Source organism: Panthera leo, chromosome A1 (assembly GCF_018350215.1).
Source record: "Panthera leo isolate Ple1 chromosome A1, P.leo_Ple1_pat1.1, whole genome shotgun sequence".
Taxonomy (NCBI): Eukaryota; Metazoa; Chordata; class Mammalia; order Carnivora; family Felidae; genus Panthera; species Panthera leo.
This window is the reverse complement of record NC_056679.1, coordinates 190,049,064-190,068,057: the sequence shown is the minus strand read 5'-3', so window position 1 is coordinate 190,068,057 and position 18,994 is coordinate 190,049,064. Positions and strand designations below refer to the sequence as shown.

General features: G+C 45.3%; 1 protein-coding gene and 1 non-coding gene across 7 annotated transcripts in view; both read left to right on the top strand.

The window, feature by feature from the left end:
• The window catches only part of CYFIP2 (cytoplasmic FMR1 interacting protein 2), a 128,904-nt gene that overhangs the window by 45,196 nt on the left and 64,714 nt on the right, over nucleotides 1–18,994 (top strand). For all 6 annotated transcript variants that reach the window (XM_042948350.1, XM_042948343.1, XM_042948358.1 and 3 more), the window contains 9 exons: nucleotides 977–1,096; nucleotides 1,639–1,764; nucleotides 5,403–5,569; nucleotides 6,242–6,389; nucleotides 9,555–9,708; nucleotides 10,671–10,827; nucleotides 11,363–11,459; nucleotides 15,335–15,411; nucleotides 18,540–18,648. In XM_042948350.1, coding sequence (XP_042804284.1) covers nucleotides 977–1,096; nucleotides 1,639–1,764; nucleotides 5,403–5,569; nucleotides 6,242–6,389; nucleotides 9,555–9,708; nucleotides 10,671–10,827; nucleotides 11,363–11,459; nucleotides 15,335–15,411; nucleotides 18,540–18,648 — 1,155 coding nt within the window. The remainder of the gene's footprint in view (nucleotides 1–976; nucleotides 1,097–1,638; nucleotides 1,765–5,402; nucleotides 5,570–6,241; nucleotides 6,390–9,554; nucleotides 9,709–10,670; nucleotides 10,828–11,362; nucleotides 11,460–15,334; nucleotides 15,412–18,539; nucleotides 18,649–18,994) is intronic.
• On the top strand, nucleotides 2,715–2,816 carry LOC122202823. Its single transcript, XR_006194900.1, has one exon. It is a non-coding gene; the product is annotated as a U6 spliceosomal RNA (small nuclear RNA).

Sequence of the window (18,994 nt, the reverse complement as noted above, 5' to 3'; positions counted from 1 at the left end):
AGACACCTTATGTAATTAATATATATTGTTGATTCATTAACAGTAACTCATATCCAACAGCACTATAACTCATGTCCCAACAAAACTTATCTAAAACATGTGTTTTTTCCATAAAGCACATCATAGCCTTCTTACAGTTAGAATCACTAGGCAGAACATTAGCATTAAATTTGGAGGCATTTTTAATAGTGAAATCATCAGCAGAAATGCAAAAATGTGGAAAACATGGCCTTAAATAAACCATGAGAAGGACACTTGTATATGGTATGATTACTGAAATAAGAAGGCAGAGAGTGGCCATTTTTGACCTCAGCTGGGAACACGACTTTCCGATTTTTCACCACTGGGCACATATCTGCAAATGACCGTTAAAGGTACTGCAAGTATTGACTTGGAGATTACAAATAAATTTTAGTGAGTAGGCAAACACAAACACAGAATCCACAAATAATGAGGACTGGCTATGTATATATGTATATGAACATAGATACCTGTATCCACGTATATCTATGCATATACATGGGCATACATCCATGTGTCACTATGGAATATGTCACACTCAAATAGATGTTTGTCTTCAGTGCTTTTCAATTGGCGAGTCATGTCTAATGAGTTGTGAAATTAATTTAGTGGTTTATGATTAGCATTTTTGTGTGAAATAGGATAGAAAGTCCGAGAAATTCTCATGTGTTCAGGGTAAAATTGCTTCCTGCAAAGTTGTTGCTTCATATATATGGTTAAGATCTCCTTGCAGGTACGTGTCCCTGAGTTGCTATGTGGTGACTCTGTCATCACACAACCTGAGGTTAAAGCCTCAACCATTTACAAGCCACATGGCCTTCAACAAAGAACTTGTCTGAAAATGAAGGGGGTATAATAATAGCACCTCCCTTGTGTTATTCTTGGGGGAATCAGTGAAATCATGTATAAAAGTGCCAGCACATACATGGTGAGGGTGACGGCCGGTGTTCCCCAGGTGGTGACAGGCTCCGGGCTGGACAGCCAGAAGTCAGACGAGGAATACCGTGAGCTCTTCGACCTGGCCTTGCGGGGCCTGCAGCTTTTATCCAAGTGGAGCGCCCACGTCATGGAGGTGGTAGGTGTCCCTGAGGGCAGACGGCTTGCCCTCCCCTGTCCCCTGCAGACTGACCTCTGTTCGCATGGACTCCTGGCTGCCTCTGCCTCTCCCTGAGCACTCTTTTTTTTAACAGCCTTACTGAAATGGAATTTGCATACAATACAGTTCACTCATTTAAAATGTAAAATTCATTGGTTTTTAGTATATTCACAGAAATGTGCAGCCATAGTCATTTTCAGAACATTTTTATCAGTTCCAAAAGAAACCCTGTGCAATCCCCTCCCCCATTCCTTATCCACACAGCCCCAAGCAATCTGTCTTCTGTTTCTGTAGATTTCGCTATTCTGGATGCTTCCCATAAGTAGAATCATATACTCTGTGGTTATTTGTGTCTGGCTTCTCTTACTTCACATCTTCAAGAACCACGACCCATGTTATAGCATGAGTCGGAACTTCATTCCTCTTATGACTGAATTACATTCCCCTCTGCATGCTCACACCACGTCTGACTTTTCCATTCACCTGCTGATGGACGTTTGGGTTTTTCCTCTCCCCACCAGTACTCTTGGAAGCTGGTTCACCCCACAGACAAGTTCTGCAACAAGGACTGCCCAGGCACAGCAGAGGAGTACGAGAGAGCCACGCGCTACAACTACACCAGCGAGGAGAAGTTTGCCTTTGTCGAGGTGGGTGCTGACTCCGCACGCATCCCGCCCTCGGCCCTCCCCACCCCCCTAGAGGCTGCTGCTTGGTGTCGACCCTGGTAGCCATGGCAGCCTCCTTGTGTGCATTTGCTTCCCTGACCCCCTCCTCCTGCCCGAATCCATCCCTGGCATAAGCTACCATTCAAAAATGATTAGAAACTCATTCTCCGGGAACTTGGGTGGCTCAGTCGGTTGAGCATTTGACTCTTGATTTTGGCTCAGGTCATGATCTCAGGGTCATAAGATTGAGCCCCGCGACAAGCTCTATGCTGAGACTGGAGCCTGCTTGAGAGATTCTCTGTCTCTCCCTTTGCCCCTTTCCCCTGCTCATGCTCTCTCTCTCTCTCAAATAAAAAATAAAATAAAATAAAATAAATGAAAAAAGAAGGAACTTTTTCTGTTCCTAACGATCCAAAGGAAGGCATTCACTCCACTAGAAAAATGGGCTAAAGGAAGCCAACAGAAGAGACAGGGACAAGTGGCCAAAAGAGATAAGAAAAATGCCCAGACTGATGAGTGATCAAAGAACTATAGGTAGAAACTGAGATACAATGAAATGGCAGATGTTGGACCCCCAGGATTTAGTGTCTGATTTTATCTTTTCTTTCTTACTGTACATCATCTATTTTTGTTCTGCTTTGTGGGCTATTTCCTTAAGATCAGCTTTGTCCTGTGTATTTTTTATCATGCCTGTTACATTTTTAATGTCCGAAAGCTCCATCTTGTTCTCTGAATGTTCCTTTTATAAACGTCCCTGTTCTTGTGTCAGAGTATACAGTACCTTCATGAGGACAGCATAGCTCTTTTTATCATCTTTATTGAGGCATAATTTATATGCAGTAAACTGGATCTATTTAAAGTATATAACTCAAAGACTTTTGACAGTTGTATACACACCTCTGAACCACAAAGATAAGATACAGAACATTTCTGTCCTGGCTTCGACAGCACCCGTACTAGAATTAGAACAGTACAGAGAAGGTTAGCATGGCCCCTGCACAAGCACAACACACAAATTCTCCCCTTAAAGACTTGGTGCCATTTGCAGTCTATCCTCCCGCCATCCTTGTGCCCAGTCACTTTTTTTTTGTCACCACAGATTTGTATTTTCTATCATTTTTCATAGTTTGTAATTTTTTGTGTTTGGGTCTGTTACTCACCATCATAATTTTGAGTTTTATCCACATCGTGTTGTGTATCAGTAGTAGATTGTTCCTTTTTATTATTGAGTGTTATTCCATTGTGTGGTTATACTAGGATTTGTTTGCCCGTTCAACTGTTGATAAACGTTGGGCCATTTCCAGCCTTTTGGCCAATATGAAAAAAGTTGCTTTAAAGATTTGAATATAGGGGCACCTGGGTAACTCAGTCAGTTGAGCGTCCGACTTCGACTCAGGTCATGATCTCGCGGTCCGTGAGTTCGAGCCCCGCGTCGGGCTCTGTGCTGACAGCTCAGCACAGCCTGAGCTTGCTTCAGATTCCGTGTCTCCCTCTCCCTCTCTACCCCTCCCCTGCTCATGCTCTGTCTCTCTCTCAAAAATGAATAAACTTAAAAAAAAAAAAAAAGATTTGAGTATAAGGTGTGTAGATATAGGTTTTTATTTCTCTTGGAATGGCCGTATTGTAGGTTTATGCTTAACGTTTTAAGGAATTGCCACACGGTTTTCCAAAGTGGAAGTGCCATTCCATATCGCCACCAACAGTACGTGAGAGTTCTGATACTCCACACCCTCACAGTCCTTGATGTTGTCAATTTGATTTATTTTAGTCATTCTAATGGCTGGTTAGTGAAATCTCATTGAGGTTTTAGTTTGTATTTCCCTGAAGACTGATGATAACGAGCATCTTTTCACGTGTTTATTGGCCATTCTTATATCCTCCTTTGTGAAATGTTGTCTTCTGAAATTTTTTGCCCATTTTTTAAACTGGGTTTCTGTCTTCTTCTTGAATTGTGGGAATTCTTTATATGTTTGGAACTACAAGTCCCTAGTCTTATATATGTTGTAAATATTTTTTTCTCATTGTGGACTTTGCCTTTTCACTGTTTTAGGGATACCTTTTGAAGAGCACCTCTTTTTACATTTTGATAAAGTGTAACTTATCAATTATGTTATGGTTTGTGATTTTTGTGTTCTAGCTAAGAAATCTCTGCCTAGCCCGAAGTTGCAAATATTTTCTCTTAAGTCTAAAGGATCTGCACACTCGTCTGTGTTTGGAATTATTCTGAAATATCTTTACTCTCTATCCCTTCTTTTGCCTCACTATTTTAATCCTAATTACATCTCTAGCCGAGAGCCCAGATTTTTTTATGGCATCATGTTCCTTTAAGGCTTCAGTCCCATTGTTTCTCTACACCAAAGCTTCTTTCCAGCAAAACCATCATACGTATTGATTCTAATGAAAATCCTCACCTCCTAAACTTTGTTCTCACCATTTCCCCTAACCTCAAATGTTCTATTTATTCCTTTGAGGTTTAGAGGAAGGAAAAAGATCTTAGCTTCTTAGCTCATTCATTACTTTATTCACTCCTTTTCAACAAAACTTTTCTGACAGCCCACCTCAGGCCCAGGCAGTGGGCACAGGGTGTGGACAGCACTGCTGGGCCCTGTTCCTGCAGCACTTACAGCCTGGTGCAGAGGGAGGAGGTCTAACACATCATGAGTGTTAGACTCATCACAGGTGTGATAAGTGCAGTGGTTGGTAAGAGGCTGATTTGGCATGTGCTATCCCCTCCCCTCCCCTCAATCTAGGTATTAGCGCTTGTGGCTGATAGGGGCCAAAAGATCAGGTTTGTTGCTGGGGAAGCTGGACTAGGGATGTGACTTCCAACCAATGCCACCCGAGACTTCTTGTTCCTCCTCCGTGCCATTTAACTTACCCACTGGGAAACAGACAGAGCAACTATAGAAATACATGCGTCTCTTCCTTGGGATGGGGAGGGAATGGCTATTGCCAGGAGAAGACAGGAACACAGGCAGACAGATCTCAGAAGAGATCTCCAAGGCAGGCCAGCATACACTCATCACAAAACCCGCCCCCACCGCTGCAGATAGATAAGTGAGTTAAAGGTCTAGGGAGGAGGTAAATAGAAGGGCAGAGGCTTTCCCTCACCTGAGACTTCTACAGAGATATTGTGTCCTGGAGGAAGTCCTATGGACTCCACAGCAACCGGCCAAGTTCTTTCGAAAGCAAAGATTGTAAAAATTCTATAGAAAATTTTATGGTCAGAAGAGTTCTACTTGACACAGTCTGTGGCTGCATGGTATGTAGAGGGGCCTCTAGAAGTCAGAGTGGTCCACAAAATGTGGTCTGTGAATAAGCTGCCATTTGTCACCAGTCAGCAGGAAGATAAGGACCTGGTGCCAGAATGAAAATCAGCTACATCGTGAAGCACACTGTTCCATTTAGCTGACATCTTTGCTGTGTAGCAGGACTTTGTTGATGAAGAAAGCAGAGCACTGATTTCCCATGCAGCACACGTTTCTGACCTAGTTGTGAACGGGCACTTTGAGTAGCACTAGCCCCTTGCTTCCGGACCCTCCCTGCAATGTGGTGAAGGGTACTGGACAGATAAGTGAGCTGAAGCACAGTGAGCCTGATCTTGATCTGTGCCTGGCCAGGTGATTGCCATGATCAAAGGCCTGCAGGTACTCATGGGCAGGATGGAGAGCGTCTTCAACCAGGCCATCAGGAACACCATCTACGCGGCCCTGCAAGACTTTGCCCAGGTGACACTGCGTGAGCCCCTGAGGCAGGCGGTGCGGAAGAAGAAGAATGTCCTTATCAGGTGGGTCTTCAGATGGCCCTTTTCAAGAGCACATCTAAAATCAGGGGGTGCTAGGTGTAGACCACAGAGGATGTTCCTGTCTCAGTCAGCTTCCAGAGCAGCCTCTGAACACACACAGAGCTTACTAGCAAGTTCCAGCAAATTCTAGGAGGCCTTCTTAGGAGTTGGACGTTTGAAATGAAGCCTCAGTCTCTGGGTTTGTAGCCCATATCCACCATTAGCTGTGTGCACTCAGTCAAATAACCTACTTTCTCTGAACCTCAATTTTCCTTGTTTGTAAAATGTAGACGATAACTTACTTCATTGGCTGTTGATAGAGTGAAATAATCAGTGTGTAGACCTAAGCACACAGCAGCATGGAGTAAGTATGCAACAAATATAAGCTATCGTTAAACTTTTGAACATGCAGAGATGTAACTGGACTAGTGAAACGCCCCTGTAATGAGAAAAAAAAAAATTAGGCAGTGGCCCTCAGAGTCACCTGGGCGCTTGTTAAAGTGCAGACTTCTGGACTGTAGCTTAAGCCTGAGAAGCCAGCCCTTCACCCTGGGGTGGTTAGACACAGGAATTCTAAGACAAGTGCTTCTGGGCCGTCTCATACTCTAGAAACAGGCTTGCAGGGCTTCCTCCCACCAGTAAAACCTACTCTGAATATTCATTCTTCCTTCCCAGTGTCCTCCAGGCAATTCGAAAAACCATCTGTGACTGGGAAGGGGGCCGAGAGCCGCCTAATGACCCGTGCTTGAGAGGGGAGAAGGACCCCAAAGGTGGATTTGACATCAAGGTGCCCCGGCGTGCTGTGGGGCCCTCCAGCACACAGGTAAGTGGCTCTGGGCACAGGCCAGCTCTGTTGACTCAGAGGCCAGCCAGGCCATGGTAGGTCATCCTGGCTGGACTGTGGGGTGGTGGGGCTGGGTGGTCCTCAGGCAGGAGGGGCAGGGTCCAGCAGCTGTTCTAGTCTTATTCTGCCATCTTGTTTTAATATAGGAGGGAGGACTACCAGCTTAAGATTCAGGAGACCTGGATTCTAGTCCCAGATACCTGTGTGACCTCGGGCATGTTACACAGTCTCCTTGTGCCTCAGTTGTCTAATCTGGCAAATGGAGGTAATACCAGGACTGGCTATCTCCTAGCCCTGTGAAGTTTAGGTTCCAAAGTGTAGGAGGAGTTTAAAGTAGAATCTATATGCATCTATCCTGTCCCTCTGTAGTGAACCCTGACCCCTTCCCCTGAAGTGACATCCTAGCTTGGGAATTTATAAGTTCTGCCTCTGACTTGCTGTGTGATCTTAGGCAAGCACCTTGACCTGTCTGTACTCTAATTATCTTCTCTATTAAATGAAAATTTTGAATGAGATCATGTTACTGACAAGTATTATCCCCTCAAATGCACTAGTATCAAAAGCCCTTGACCCCTTAGAGAGAGTCTAGTAATCAGAGATATTCAGAGTTGTTAACCAAAGCTTCTGAACAAGAGGTCACCTGGGATTTATCCAAAGTAGTCATATAGTTGTTAAAAACAAAACAAACAAACAAAAAAAAAGTAAAGAATCTGGGCATCTTGGTCAAATCATTGCCACTTACTTAAGGATAAGCAATTCCTGGTAGGCTTTTTGAGGAATTGGAAAAAAGCATAAGGGTCCATTGAACTTTCAGGGGTCTTACAGGAACTCCCACTTCACATGACCATTCAGCCTCTCTCAGCTCTGAAACCCTGAATCTGAATCATCTGAGATGAGCCATGTGAGGCCCACCACCTCCCCTTCTATGTGTGTGTGTCTGTGTCTGGGCAGGGGCCGGGGACGAAGGATGGGCCAAGACGGGTTCTCAGCCATGTCACTGTAACTTCCTTGGCTTCACAGCCCACGGGCCAGTTTGCACTAATCTTGCTGGTTGTGGAAATCCCAGGGAAGCTTCTACAAATACTTCTATGTAATGTCAAGGACCACAGACCTTTCCAGCCTAGGACACACCTCATGGGTGTTTCCATAAGTCCCAGGACATGAGTGAGGGAGACCCGGACAAGGCCAAAGAGAAACTGGAAAGGAGCAAGAGGGCCACACAGCAGGGAGGGAGGGACAGAGAGGAGGAATATTTATGTAGGTGGTCTGAGAGGGGAGTGTGACCATGAGTTAACCCCCAGCACCACCAAATCATACGAGGCGGCATAGATGCATTTTCAGTAGACTCCCGAAGTCAGAGCTGGAAGAGCCCTTAGAGACAAGCTAGTCCCAGTGCCCTCCCTATTTTACAGATGGGGAAACTGAGGTCCGGAGAGGGGAAGTGACTTGTCTAAGTCACAAGATGAGTCACAGGCGGAGGTGGGACGAGAACCCAGGTCTCCTGACTCCTGCCCCGGGGCTCTGTTAGGGCCTTCAGAGCACAGGAGACAGGGGCATCTAGCAGAGCTGGGCTGCTGACTGATCTGATGAGATAAATAGAAGCAGGTGGGAAGAGTCCCCCCTCTTTTATCGATGAAGTGGATTTTCAAATAGAATTTGATGTAGATCAGTCAATTCCACATGGATGGTACTTGATGAATCCTTTCCTTGATGACTCCAAAGGCCATCATTAGAATAGTGCTTCTCGGTTCTTAGGGATGGTCAGGCCTGCCCAGCAATGGGGTTGCAGAGGGTGGACTGTCCAGTAAACTGGCCACCACGGGGAGCTCTTGCACCACCAAGGGAAGTGCTGTGGCAGGGGCGTGTGCCCCTCCTCTCCGAGGCTGCGTGCCCGGCCCAATGCCAGGGGCATGGTGGGTACGGTCTTAGAGGAGATCCAGAGGCAGCCAGCACAGACATGGTGGCAGAGGGAGGTTGGAGCTTCTGAGAGGTGGTCGGCAAGTGGCCCCTATAGCAGTCGCGGCGGCTTTCCCACCGTATACAATACCTCTTGCTTTTCTCTCTCTCTCTCTCTCTCTTCTCTCTCTCCCTCTTCCCTGTCTCTCCTGCCCTCCCACCCCCTCCTCCTTTCTCCTATCTATGTCTTAGGCCTGCCAGTGGTCCCCGCGGGCTTTGTTTCACCCCACTGGTGGCACACAGGGCCGAAGAGGCTGCCGATCCCTGGTATTACACCGCCTGGCTGGGTTGGTTGGGGTATACTTCTCCAGGAGGCAGCAGGAATGGACTAGCCTGGCTCCTCAAGGCCCCTTCCAGCCCTAACATTCAAAGGCATATGATGTGGAAAGATCTAGATTAGCACTTGCACCCTTTGCACTTAAGGCCCTCTGTAAGCGGGAGTTGATTGTCTAGTAGACCTCCTGTGTAAGTACCAATCTTCACCCGCTTTCCTCCCAGGATTTTGGTAGGCTGTGCAATGCAGCTGGCACCACCAGAGGGCGCCATCGCTCAGTCATGGATTCAGAGTGCTAAGGGTCAGAAGCTTGAGGTGGTTGGGTGGGAGGCTTGTTCTGATCATATTCTATTTCGCAGTTCCTCAAAATGTTAGAGCTGAAAGGGACTGATTTGAGAAAGCATCTGGTGCAACCCCTTCGTGTTAGCAGATAAGAAAACTGAGGCCCAGAGCGGGACTTCGCTGCCCAAGGTCACACAGCAAGACAGTAGCAGTGCCTGGCCTTAGACCCAAGTCCACGGCTCCACCCATGGCACCACCATAGCCAACCAGTAAAGCAGAGAGTGACTCCAGAGTGACGTGAACTGAAGTTCTCCTCTGATGCCCATGCCCTTGGCCGAGCAGAGCAGGCAAAAACCTGGGCCTTGAATGACTTGGTATTACCGGGTCTACCTACCCAGGGATGCCGCAGACCCCAGGCAGGACTTCCTCCCGGGCTGGGCAGTCTCCCTCTTGCAGGTTTATATGTTCCAAATTCACTTCTCCAACCCTAAACTGGTGCTTCCTTAAGACAGTGCTTTTTAAGAGCAGACATCTGCAGAAAAAAAAGAAAAATATAAATACAGCACAAAGAAACCTTTACCCCAGGGTGGAGAGCCAGCCCTTGACCTTCTCATCTTTCTTTCTCTTTCAAGCTGTACATGGTGCGGACCATGCTTGAATCACTCATTGCAGACAAAAGTGGCTCCAAGAAGACCCTGAGAAGCAGCCTTGATGGACCCATCGTCCTCGCCATAGAGGACTTCCATAAACAATCCTTCTTCTTCACGCACCTGCTCAACATCAGTGGTGAGTTGCAGTGGGGAGAGGATGGGGGTCCCAGGTCCCAGACCAACTAAGGCCTTCAGACCAAAAGTCGCAAAGAAACATGATCATTGACCAAAAGGGACACATTTTGCCACTGAAGAAGAAAATGCAAACTTTTCTGGTGGGCTTGGAAAGGCCAGGCCAGTCCAGCTATTCTGACTCAGCTAAATTTGTCTGGTAGACATTTGCAGTTTATTTGTCATGAAGTTCTTAGAAGAAGGATTAAAACCGGCAACGTACCTGCAGACGTGGCCAGGCACTTGACTATCTTGTTGCTCCTAACAAAGGCAGCTTTCAGGCTGTACCACAACCCTGTGTCCCACAACCCTGTTCTCCTGTCAGCAGGATGCCTATGCAGGTGGGACAGGGCAGGGTGGAAGGAGAGCAGCATCCAGGGACATGGGAGTGGTAATGCATATGTTGGTGCTGAGAAGAGTGATCTTAACCAACAATCCAAGCTTCTCCATTAGAGCACAGCCTAGGAGCCTTCAAGGCTTCTCAGTATATGGAAGTTAGAATTACCATGTATAAGGATGCAAGGAGCAATTAAAAGTAGGCACCTGGGGACCTGGCTTGACACCGTGTTTGTATAGCAAGCATGCTTTTCACACTCGGATCGTGGCTTTTCAGGACGGCTTTGCAGGGGATGATGGAAACTGGGGGGGCATCTAAAGCTCTAAAACATTGCTGCTCTCTTCCCCCCAAGGGCTGCTACTGAGAAACTTAACAAATGGTGTTTTCTAAATAGATGTTAGACTGGCTTTCGGGTATAAGAGAGCAGGATCTACAGACCAAGTCATGTTTTATGAGTACCTGCTGCATGCTAGTACAGTGGCAAGAATAGCAATGAAAGCAATAAGAACTAAGTTAATAAAAACGGCAAGAAGAAAGATCTTTTGGTGCTTCCTGTGTAGAACCCATGACTCTTTCTGCTATGCTTTCAGAAGCCCTGCAGCAGTGTTGTGATCTGTCTCAGCTCTGGTTCCGAGAATTCTTCCTGGAGTTAACCATGGGCCGGCGAATCCAGTTTCCAATTGAGATGTCCATGCCCTGGATTCTAACAGACCATATCCTGGAAACCAAAGAACCTTCCATGATGGAGTAAGAGGCAGGATTGGGTCAGCAAGGAGGTTCCCCGGGTTCAGATGGTAGTTTGCTAGTGAGCTATGTTCTTTCCACAACTTTCCAGATTAGGCAGTGTGCCCCACCAGGGAGAATGCTTATGCCAAGGATCACGTGACACCAGATTTCACTCAGCCTTGCAGATAGGTTCAGGGTTCTACCAGCCCAGCTCTCCTTCCTGTGCTTTGTCAGTCTCAAACAGCCATGCTTGGAAGGTAGTCATCTCTGGGGATCAGGAAGCTAATATCCTTAACTACCATTTGATTTCTTTTGGTCCCAGACTAATTTTTTCAGACCTTGGATTTATTAACCTCATGGTGTTTTGATTTCTGTGGGAAGACTGTAAAGTAAGTCATCCCTAAAGCAGGCTGGAAACATCAGAATGCTGGAAGGCTCTCTTCTAACCCAGAGCCTGTTCATCTTTTCACCCAACCCTTCAGATGTCCCAAGCCGCATCAGTCAGACTGCCTTGAGAGAGATTAGTAAGCTGCTGGCCTCTGTTCTTCTCCCTCAGGTACGTCCTCTATCCTTTGGACCTGTACAATGACAGCGCCTACTATGCTCTGACCAAGTTTAAAAAGCAGTTCCTGTATGATGAGATTGAAGCTGAGGCAAGTGACGTGCTTCCCCTTTCGTTCCTATAATCTTATTCCAAGCGTCTGGACTTTTTAAATCTGGAGCTGTTGGCACAAAGTGGGCTGTCTTCATCTGTTCAGGCTTCTGTACCAAAATACCACAGACTGAGTGGCTTATCAACAACAGACATGTATTTCTCACTGTTGTGGAGGCAGGAAGTCCAGATCAGGGGTCCAGTACCACCCAGTGGGGGCGCCCTCCTGGGTCACAGACTTCTCGTGGTATCCTTGCTAGTGGAAAGGGTGAGCAAGCTCTGTGGGGTCTCTTTTATAAGAGCACTAATCCCATTTCTGAGGGCTCCACCCTCATGACCTAATCACCTCCCAAAGTGAGGTGATTCCTAATACCATCACCTTTGGGGGTTAGGGTCACAACATAAGAATTTGGGGGGAGCATACGCTTTCAGACCATAGCAGTAGGGGATCAATGACTTGTTCTGGAGAGTGATCTCTTTTTATGACTTTTTTTTTTAATTTTTTTTTTAACATTTATTTTTTTTTTTTGAGACAGAGAGAGACAGAGCATGAACGGGGGAGGGTCAGAGAGAGGGAGACACAGAATCTGAAACAGGCTCCAGGATCTGAGCAGTCAGCACAGAGCCTGACGCGGGGCTCAAACTCACAGACAGTGAGATGGTGACCTGAGCCGAAGTCGGCCGCTCAACCGACTGAGCCACCCAGGTGCCCCATGACTTTTTTTTTTTAAATTGCAGGACAGTTGACACCCAATGTGACATTAGTTTCAGGTGTACAACACAGTGATTCTAAAACTTGACATGTATGTTATGTTTACCACAAGCGTAGCTACCGTTTGTCACTATGCAACACTATTATAATCTCATTCACCGTATGGAGATTGATCTTTACAAACATCATGACCATCAAAAAGGACCCAGACCAGGATGATGGTCTTTCTTTTTCAAATATATTAAGGGATGGCAGATGATAGTAATGCATGGGTAAAATCAATTTTCTGTTGGGTCTGGTCTGGTTGGGTTATTTGGCTAATAATAATAACAATAGCAATACCACCTATCAATTATTATATATCTGCCTTTTGCCAAGGGCGGGGATAAGCACTGTAGAGAGAGACTTATCAAATAAACTTTGTAGCAGTTTAAAGAAGTGTGTGCTACTATCTATTTTACAAATAATAAATCTTAGACTTACAGTGGTCAGTTATTACATCAAGGTCACACAGCTTACAGAGTCACTTTCTAGTACTAGTAGGACTGAAGTAACCATCCTCTCAACCATTAAAGCTGTTTATTAGAGAGTCATTCGATAGCTTTATTTCTGTACTGGTCAGGATAAGCTAGGTTATGCTCCAGTAACAAATAATCACAAATTCTTAGTACCTTGAAACCAAAGGTTTATTTCTCCATTATGGATTGATTGGGGGCTCTGCTCCATGTGGTCTTCAAGCTGGGACCCACCTGGAACATTCACTAATTGCCATGCCAGGGGGAAGTGTTACTGGTACTCAAAGCTTCCACCAGGAAGTGACACGTCATTGGTCAAAGCAAGTCACATGACTGCATCTCCTTTTCAAAGAGCAGCGAGGAGGTACAGTCCTGCCCCGTGCAAGGACCAGGAGCCTGAGGGCAATGGCAGTGATGGTTACTGAAATGTAGTTTTGCCTTCTGGAAATGGGAATGATAGTCTGCGCTGTGCTTAACTGCATGGGGCTGTATAAACACAGAATGGGCCAACTAGGGAAAAATGTCATAGAAACATAAGACATTCTTCTTTATAAAGGAAGGACATGACTGTTTTAGGATTAGCATCACCACTAACTTAGTTTGAAAGTTTACGTATTTCAGAGAAAATCTAGTAGAGATGCTTCTTGCTTTCTCAACCCTCCGATGTCTATGGGAGTTGAAAACCTTAATGGACCCCAACACAGATCTGTTCTCCTGAGTACGAACTTGGGAAGAAAGATTCCTGGAGACAAGTTAACTGGTTGTACCTTGGCTTTGACAACTCCATCTTCTGACAGATCTTATATACTAGTGTTCTCCAACAGGTTGAAAATAGAACAAACCTAGAGTGTCATGTGGCCAAGTGAGGTTTTTTTTAATATTTATTTATTTATTTATTTATTTATTTATTTATTTATTTATTTATTTAGAGAGAGCATGCACTCACGAGCAGAGGAGGGGCAGAGAAAGAGGGAGAGAGAGAATCCAAAGCAGGCTCTACACTGTCAGCACAGAGGCAGACGCGGGGTTCAATCCCATGAACCATGAGGTAGTGACCTGAGCAGAAATCAAGAGTCGGATGCTTAACTGACTGAGCCACCCAGGCGCCCCAGAGATTTTTCAAATAAATGTAAAAAAACAGCACACAGCCAGGCCCTGGGTAACATTTGAGGGCCTAGGGCTAAAGTACAAATTGAGACCCCAGCTTGTAGCCTGCCACCTTTCTGTTTCCATCCCCAAGCTCTGTTCTGCCCTATACAGGGCCTTATGTGCATGTGTACGGATATCCAAGCTTTGTCTGCCATCGCTGCCCTCAAACTGCAGCCCTCTTGGCTAACCCACGGCCCTAGGGGTGCACACACCCGAGGTGCGGTCCACCCTCAGGGATGATACCAGAGAAAACATCAAACAGGCCTGAAAGGGGCTTGGGCTTTGGGAGCAAAGGTACTCAAGGCTGGTTCTAGAAGGGGAGCATAGGGTATGCGTGGGGGACACCTTGACCCTGTAGGTTCTTCAGCTGTTGGAACATCCCCTGGAGACCTTTGAAGTGCAAAGTCTGGGGCAGAGGCCTTGGTTACCTGTAAATGAGGACAGAGCTGCACCCAACTCTGTGGTTTATGTTCAGAATAGCATCTGGGGTGTAAGATAAAACCTGAAAGCTCTTCGGATAAAGAATTAACTGTAAGGAGCTGAGAATTTGGGGAGAGAAGAATGGATGAGAAGTCACGTAAATACGCTCTGTTCCCTTTGAAGTCACATGGCGCTCTGCCCCCACCGCAGCTCCAGCTCAGTAAAGTCCCACCTGTGGCTGTTTCTGGCCATCACTGGAGGGTTTGGTTTTGATCCCATGTCTGACATGAACGCCTCACCTGAGCATCACAGTCTGCCATTTATGTGACAAGACACTGAAATGGCAAGATGACCCCATAAGCATTAAGATCCAAAGGTTTTTTTGTTTTTAACTTTTTTTTTTTTTTAACATTTATTTATTTTTGAGACAGATAGAGACAGAGCATGAGCAGAGGAGGGGCAGAGAGAGAGGGAGACACAGAATCTGAAGTAGGCTCAGGCTCCGAGCTGTCAGCCCAGAGCCCGATGCGGGGCTCGAACTCACGGACCGCAAGATCATGACCTGAGCCGAAGTTGGACGTCCAACCGACTGAGCCACCCAGGCGCCCCAAGATCCAAAGGTTTTTAAGCAAAGTTTGCAAAAAAAAAAAAAAAAATAGATTTTTCAGTTTCCAGTGACCATCAACTTCTTCATTTGTCAAGCAAGGTAAAATAAAGTGAAAGGAAAAGACAAGAAAGTCTACCAGGAAAGAGGATGGGTTGACTGATACGAGTAATTGCAGGGGATATGAAGATCTGTCTTGCATTGCCTCTGGGCAGGCCACCTCCAAACAGCAAGGAGGGGACCAGAGGCAGGGGCAGTTCCTCCAGAGCTTTTTGGACTTTGCCTTCTCTGTGCCTAGCTAAAAACCTTGAGAGGAAGGGCCAAACTTCTTAACTGAATCACAAAATCTTCTTTTGTTGCTGTTCAAAGTCTCTTGCTCCACAACATGCACTGCCACCCAAGCACCCCCTTTCGGTCATCTAAGCTTCTGTGATAAAGCCAGACACCACTGACATTTCCTGCTTCCCTTTCACCAGGTGAACCTGTGCTTTGATCAGTTTGTCTACAAGCTGGCGGACCAGATCTTTGCTTACTACAAAGCCATGGCTGGCAGGTACGAGAGTCCCAGGGCCGTGAGCAACAAGCTTTCTTAGACTGCCACCTGTGAGACATAGTTTCCTGTTGTAAAAAACCTCTCTTCTTCTTTAGCACCTAAGGAAATTGGAGCGATCCTGTGGGCCTGGACTGGATGCTAAAATACGGAGAAAGGAAAATAGGCAGATTTGGTGCTGCACCTCATGGAGCTTACAGTCTAGTGGGGGGTAACAGACATTAATAAAAACTGATGAAAGCACAGTGACAAGGGAGGTTACATGCTCCCTGTGAAGGAAAAGTTCATGGGAATTTACAGATCTGTGACAGTTAAACCTGAACTAGTCTTTGGGGTGAGGAACTGGAAAAGCTATCCTGAGAAAGTAACATTTGAGTTCTTATCTGAAATTGGCAGGCATTAATTAAAAGTGAAGGATGGGACAGGAAATTGCAGGCAAAGGGACTGTTTGTGCAAAGTCCCTGTGGCAGAAATATATTGACAGCACACTTACTCCATAGGGCAGTTGAGACAATTAATGTGAATTAGTACATGTAAAGGCCTCATTCACAGACCACAAGAAGAGGCAGGCTGCATGATGAAACTGAAGAGGTAGGCAGGGCTCAGGTGATGGGGCTTGTAGGCATTTACCTAGGAGGAATAGAATATCACGGGATGGTTTCAAAAGTATGACAGAGACTTCAGTTTTTACTTTTAAAAATTTGCCCTATTAAAAACATAAAAATGTGGAGAATGGATTGGTGGTGAGCAAGTAATGGGTATATAAATATAGGTCAGATAGGAGACCAGTGAGGAAGTTGTGGTAAGATAATGTCAAGTGTTCGAGGCTTGTTGGTGTTGATTGGCAGTGTGTGTTGATTTAGACGCCTGTGAATTCCTGGGTTGCAGGAACCCGTAACAGAACTGGTCAAGAAAATCTCAAAATAGGTGTCTCTCTTCTTATTGGAAATCCAAGTCTATAAACCAGTAATATCAAGAATAGTTACTTAACCAACAGAAATTATTTTTCTTTCTATGCAAGGAATTTGCGTCATTTTGCTTTTGACGGCTAGAGTTGCTCTGACATATTTCAAAGAGAAGCTGATGTACAGAGCACACAAGTTCCTGTTAACAGAGAATGCACATCCAATGAAGTGAGCTGCTCTTAATGATGGAAAATACTTTCTGGGAAAACACACCAAACACATAGTCTTTCACAAAGTAATCACTTAGCACGTGTCTGGGTTGAATGAGAAGTGGTTAGAACAGTGAGTAGGGCTTCCAGTGTCTCTAAAATCATTCTCATTTCAAATATGCTGTGTACACAAACCCAGACTTGTCAAACCCTGATCCTCTGTATGTTTAGTTTATAAAACATTCTTATCTAAAATACTGCCCTTAACTTATACTACTTACTCCCTACAAGGTGAATGTTTTCCAAAAATATGGGTGGCTGGGGGAGACTGAGAGAGGTTAGGAGAGTCCAAGAAAGCACGGGAAGGAAAGAATGATCTAAATCAGTGCTGTCCATTAGAAATATAGTGCAACCACAAATGTGAGCCGCACATGTAATTTTAAATTTTTTAGTAGCCATATTTTAAAAAGGAAAAATAAACAGGTGAAATTAATTTAAAAAGTGTTTTTAATGTTTATTTATTTTTGAGAGACAGAGACAGAGCACGAGCAGGGGAGGGGCAGAGAGGCAGACACAGAATCCGAAGAAGGTTCCAGGCTCTGAGCTGTCAGCACAGAGCCCAATGCAGGCCTCGAACCCACAAACCGTGATCATGACCTGAGCCCTTGACCTGAGTCAAGGCTTAACCGACAGAGCCACCCAGGCACTCCTAATTTTAATAATATATTTTCTATCATCCAATATATCTAAAATACAATTTCAACATGAAATCAATATAAAAACATTTTTTAATGTTTTTTATGTATGTTTGGGAGAGAAAGAGAGCAAGCACACGGTGTGGGGGGTGGAGCAGGGGGCGATAGAGGATCTGAAGTGGGCTCTGTGCTGACAGCAGAGCCCGATGCAAGGCTTGAACTCACAAACCGAGATTTCGTGACCTGAGCCGAAGTTGGACGCTTAACTGACTGAATCGCCCAGGCACCCCGATACAAAAATTGTTAAAGAGATAGTTTTCATTGTTTTTTTTCCTAAGCCTTCAAAGTCTAGTGTGTGTTTTACACTTCCAGCACATCTCACCATGTTGCAGGTGGTCTGTGGGCTCCTGTAGCTGGTGGCTGCTCTCCATGCTGGACAGTGTACATTTAAATTATGTCACTTTCCTACCTAAAGCCTTTCAATGGCTGCCACTGACATCTAGAAAATACCTAGCTTTTTTACTGCAGCTGATGTAGTCCCACGTGATCTGGCCCCTAGATTAACTTTGTAAATTCCTTTTTTGCCCATTGGTCTCCAGCATGCCTGCCCTTTATCCATACAGACCAGCTTTTTTTTTTTTTTTTTTTTTTTCAATGCCAGAAACACTCCTCCCCCAGATCTTTCCATTTTTAGCATTTAGGTGTCCATCCAGCAAAATTGCTTTAGAGTCGCTGTCTTTGACCTCCGAATACCAAATGATCCTGTGTTGTTATTTTCAGAGCACGATTACTCTGCATTCTGTACCTCAGTGTGAAAGATAATAATAGCACATCTAACTCATAAGGTTGTCGTGAAATTTAAAATGCCTGTGTACATGCATGTGTGTGCCTGAGAAGTAGTAAATACTATGCAGTATTTTCTCTTGCATGAAATTATTTATCTTCTCCGTTTATTTATTTAGTTGTCAGTGTCTTTACCAGAAGTAAGCTCCGTGAGGACAGGAACCTTGTATCCCCAGTACGAGAATGTTCCCTGGGATATGGCAAGCATGCACTCAGTTGCTTTTTTGGTAAATGAATAAAAGAGGGAGGTGACTCAACTTCTGTGTTGCTTGTCTTTAACCTGGAAGTTCTGCTTTATGTGGAGCTTTTGTGGCTAAAAAGAAATCCGAACTTTGCTCTAAAGCAGAAAATAGTTTTATTTGAAATACATAAAATAACGCTTCATGAGTAGATCCTATGGTCTGAAACAGATGTGGCTGGGTGATTGGAAATCACTCACCATCATGTTTACTGGCCTTATTCAACTTTTATCCCTTCAGTGTCCTGTTGGATAAACGTTTTAGGGCCGAGTGTAAGAATTATGGAGTCATCATTCCATACCCGCCGTCCAACCGCTACGAAACGCTGCTGAAACAGAGACATGTCCAGGTATGGTGTAGAAAGCCGGAGCAGAGGTGGGACAGGTTAGAGAGTAGATATGAAGTTAGTGGGGAGATCAGAGATCAGGACTAAACACTCTCCACCCTGCGTACTGCCCATGTGGGTTTCTGACCGTGGTGGGCATAGCACAGCCACAGAATCGTACAAATATCGAAGAGGCATTGGCATCGCGTGGTTCAAGTTCTAGGCTTCTCATTCTGCCCCTAGGACACTTCTGTGGCGTAGTAGCCAGCAGAGTCTTAGTCTTCTTGTCATAAGCTGTGGCTCACTTCTTTCCATCAGGACTGCCGCTCAGAAATGGGCAAATGCTGGTCTAAGGGAAGGCAGGCTCCTT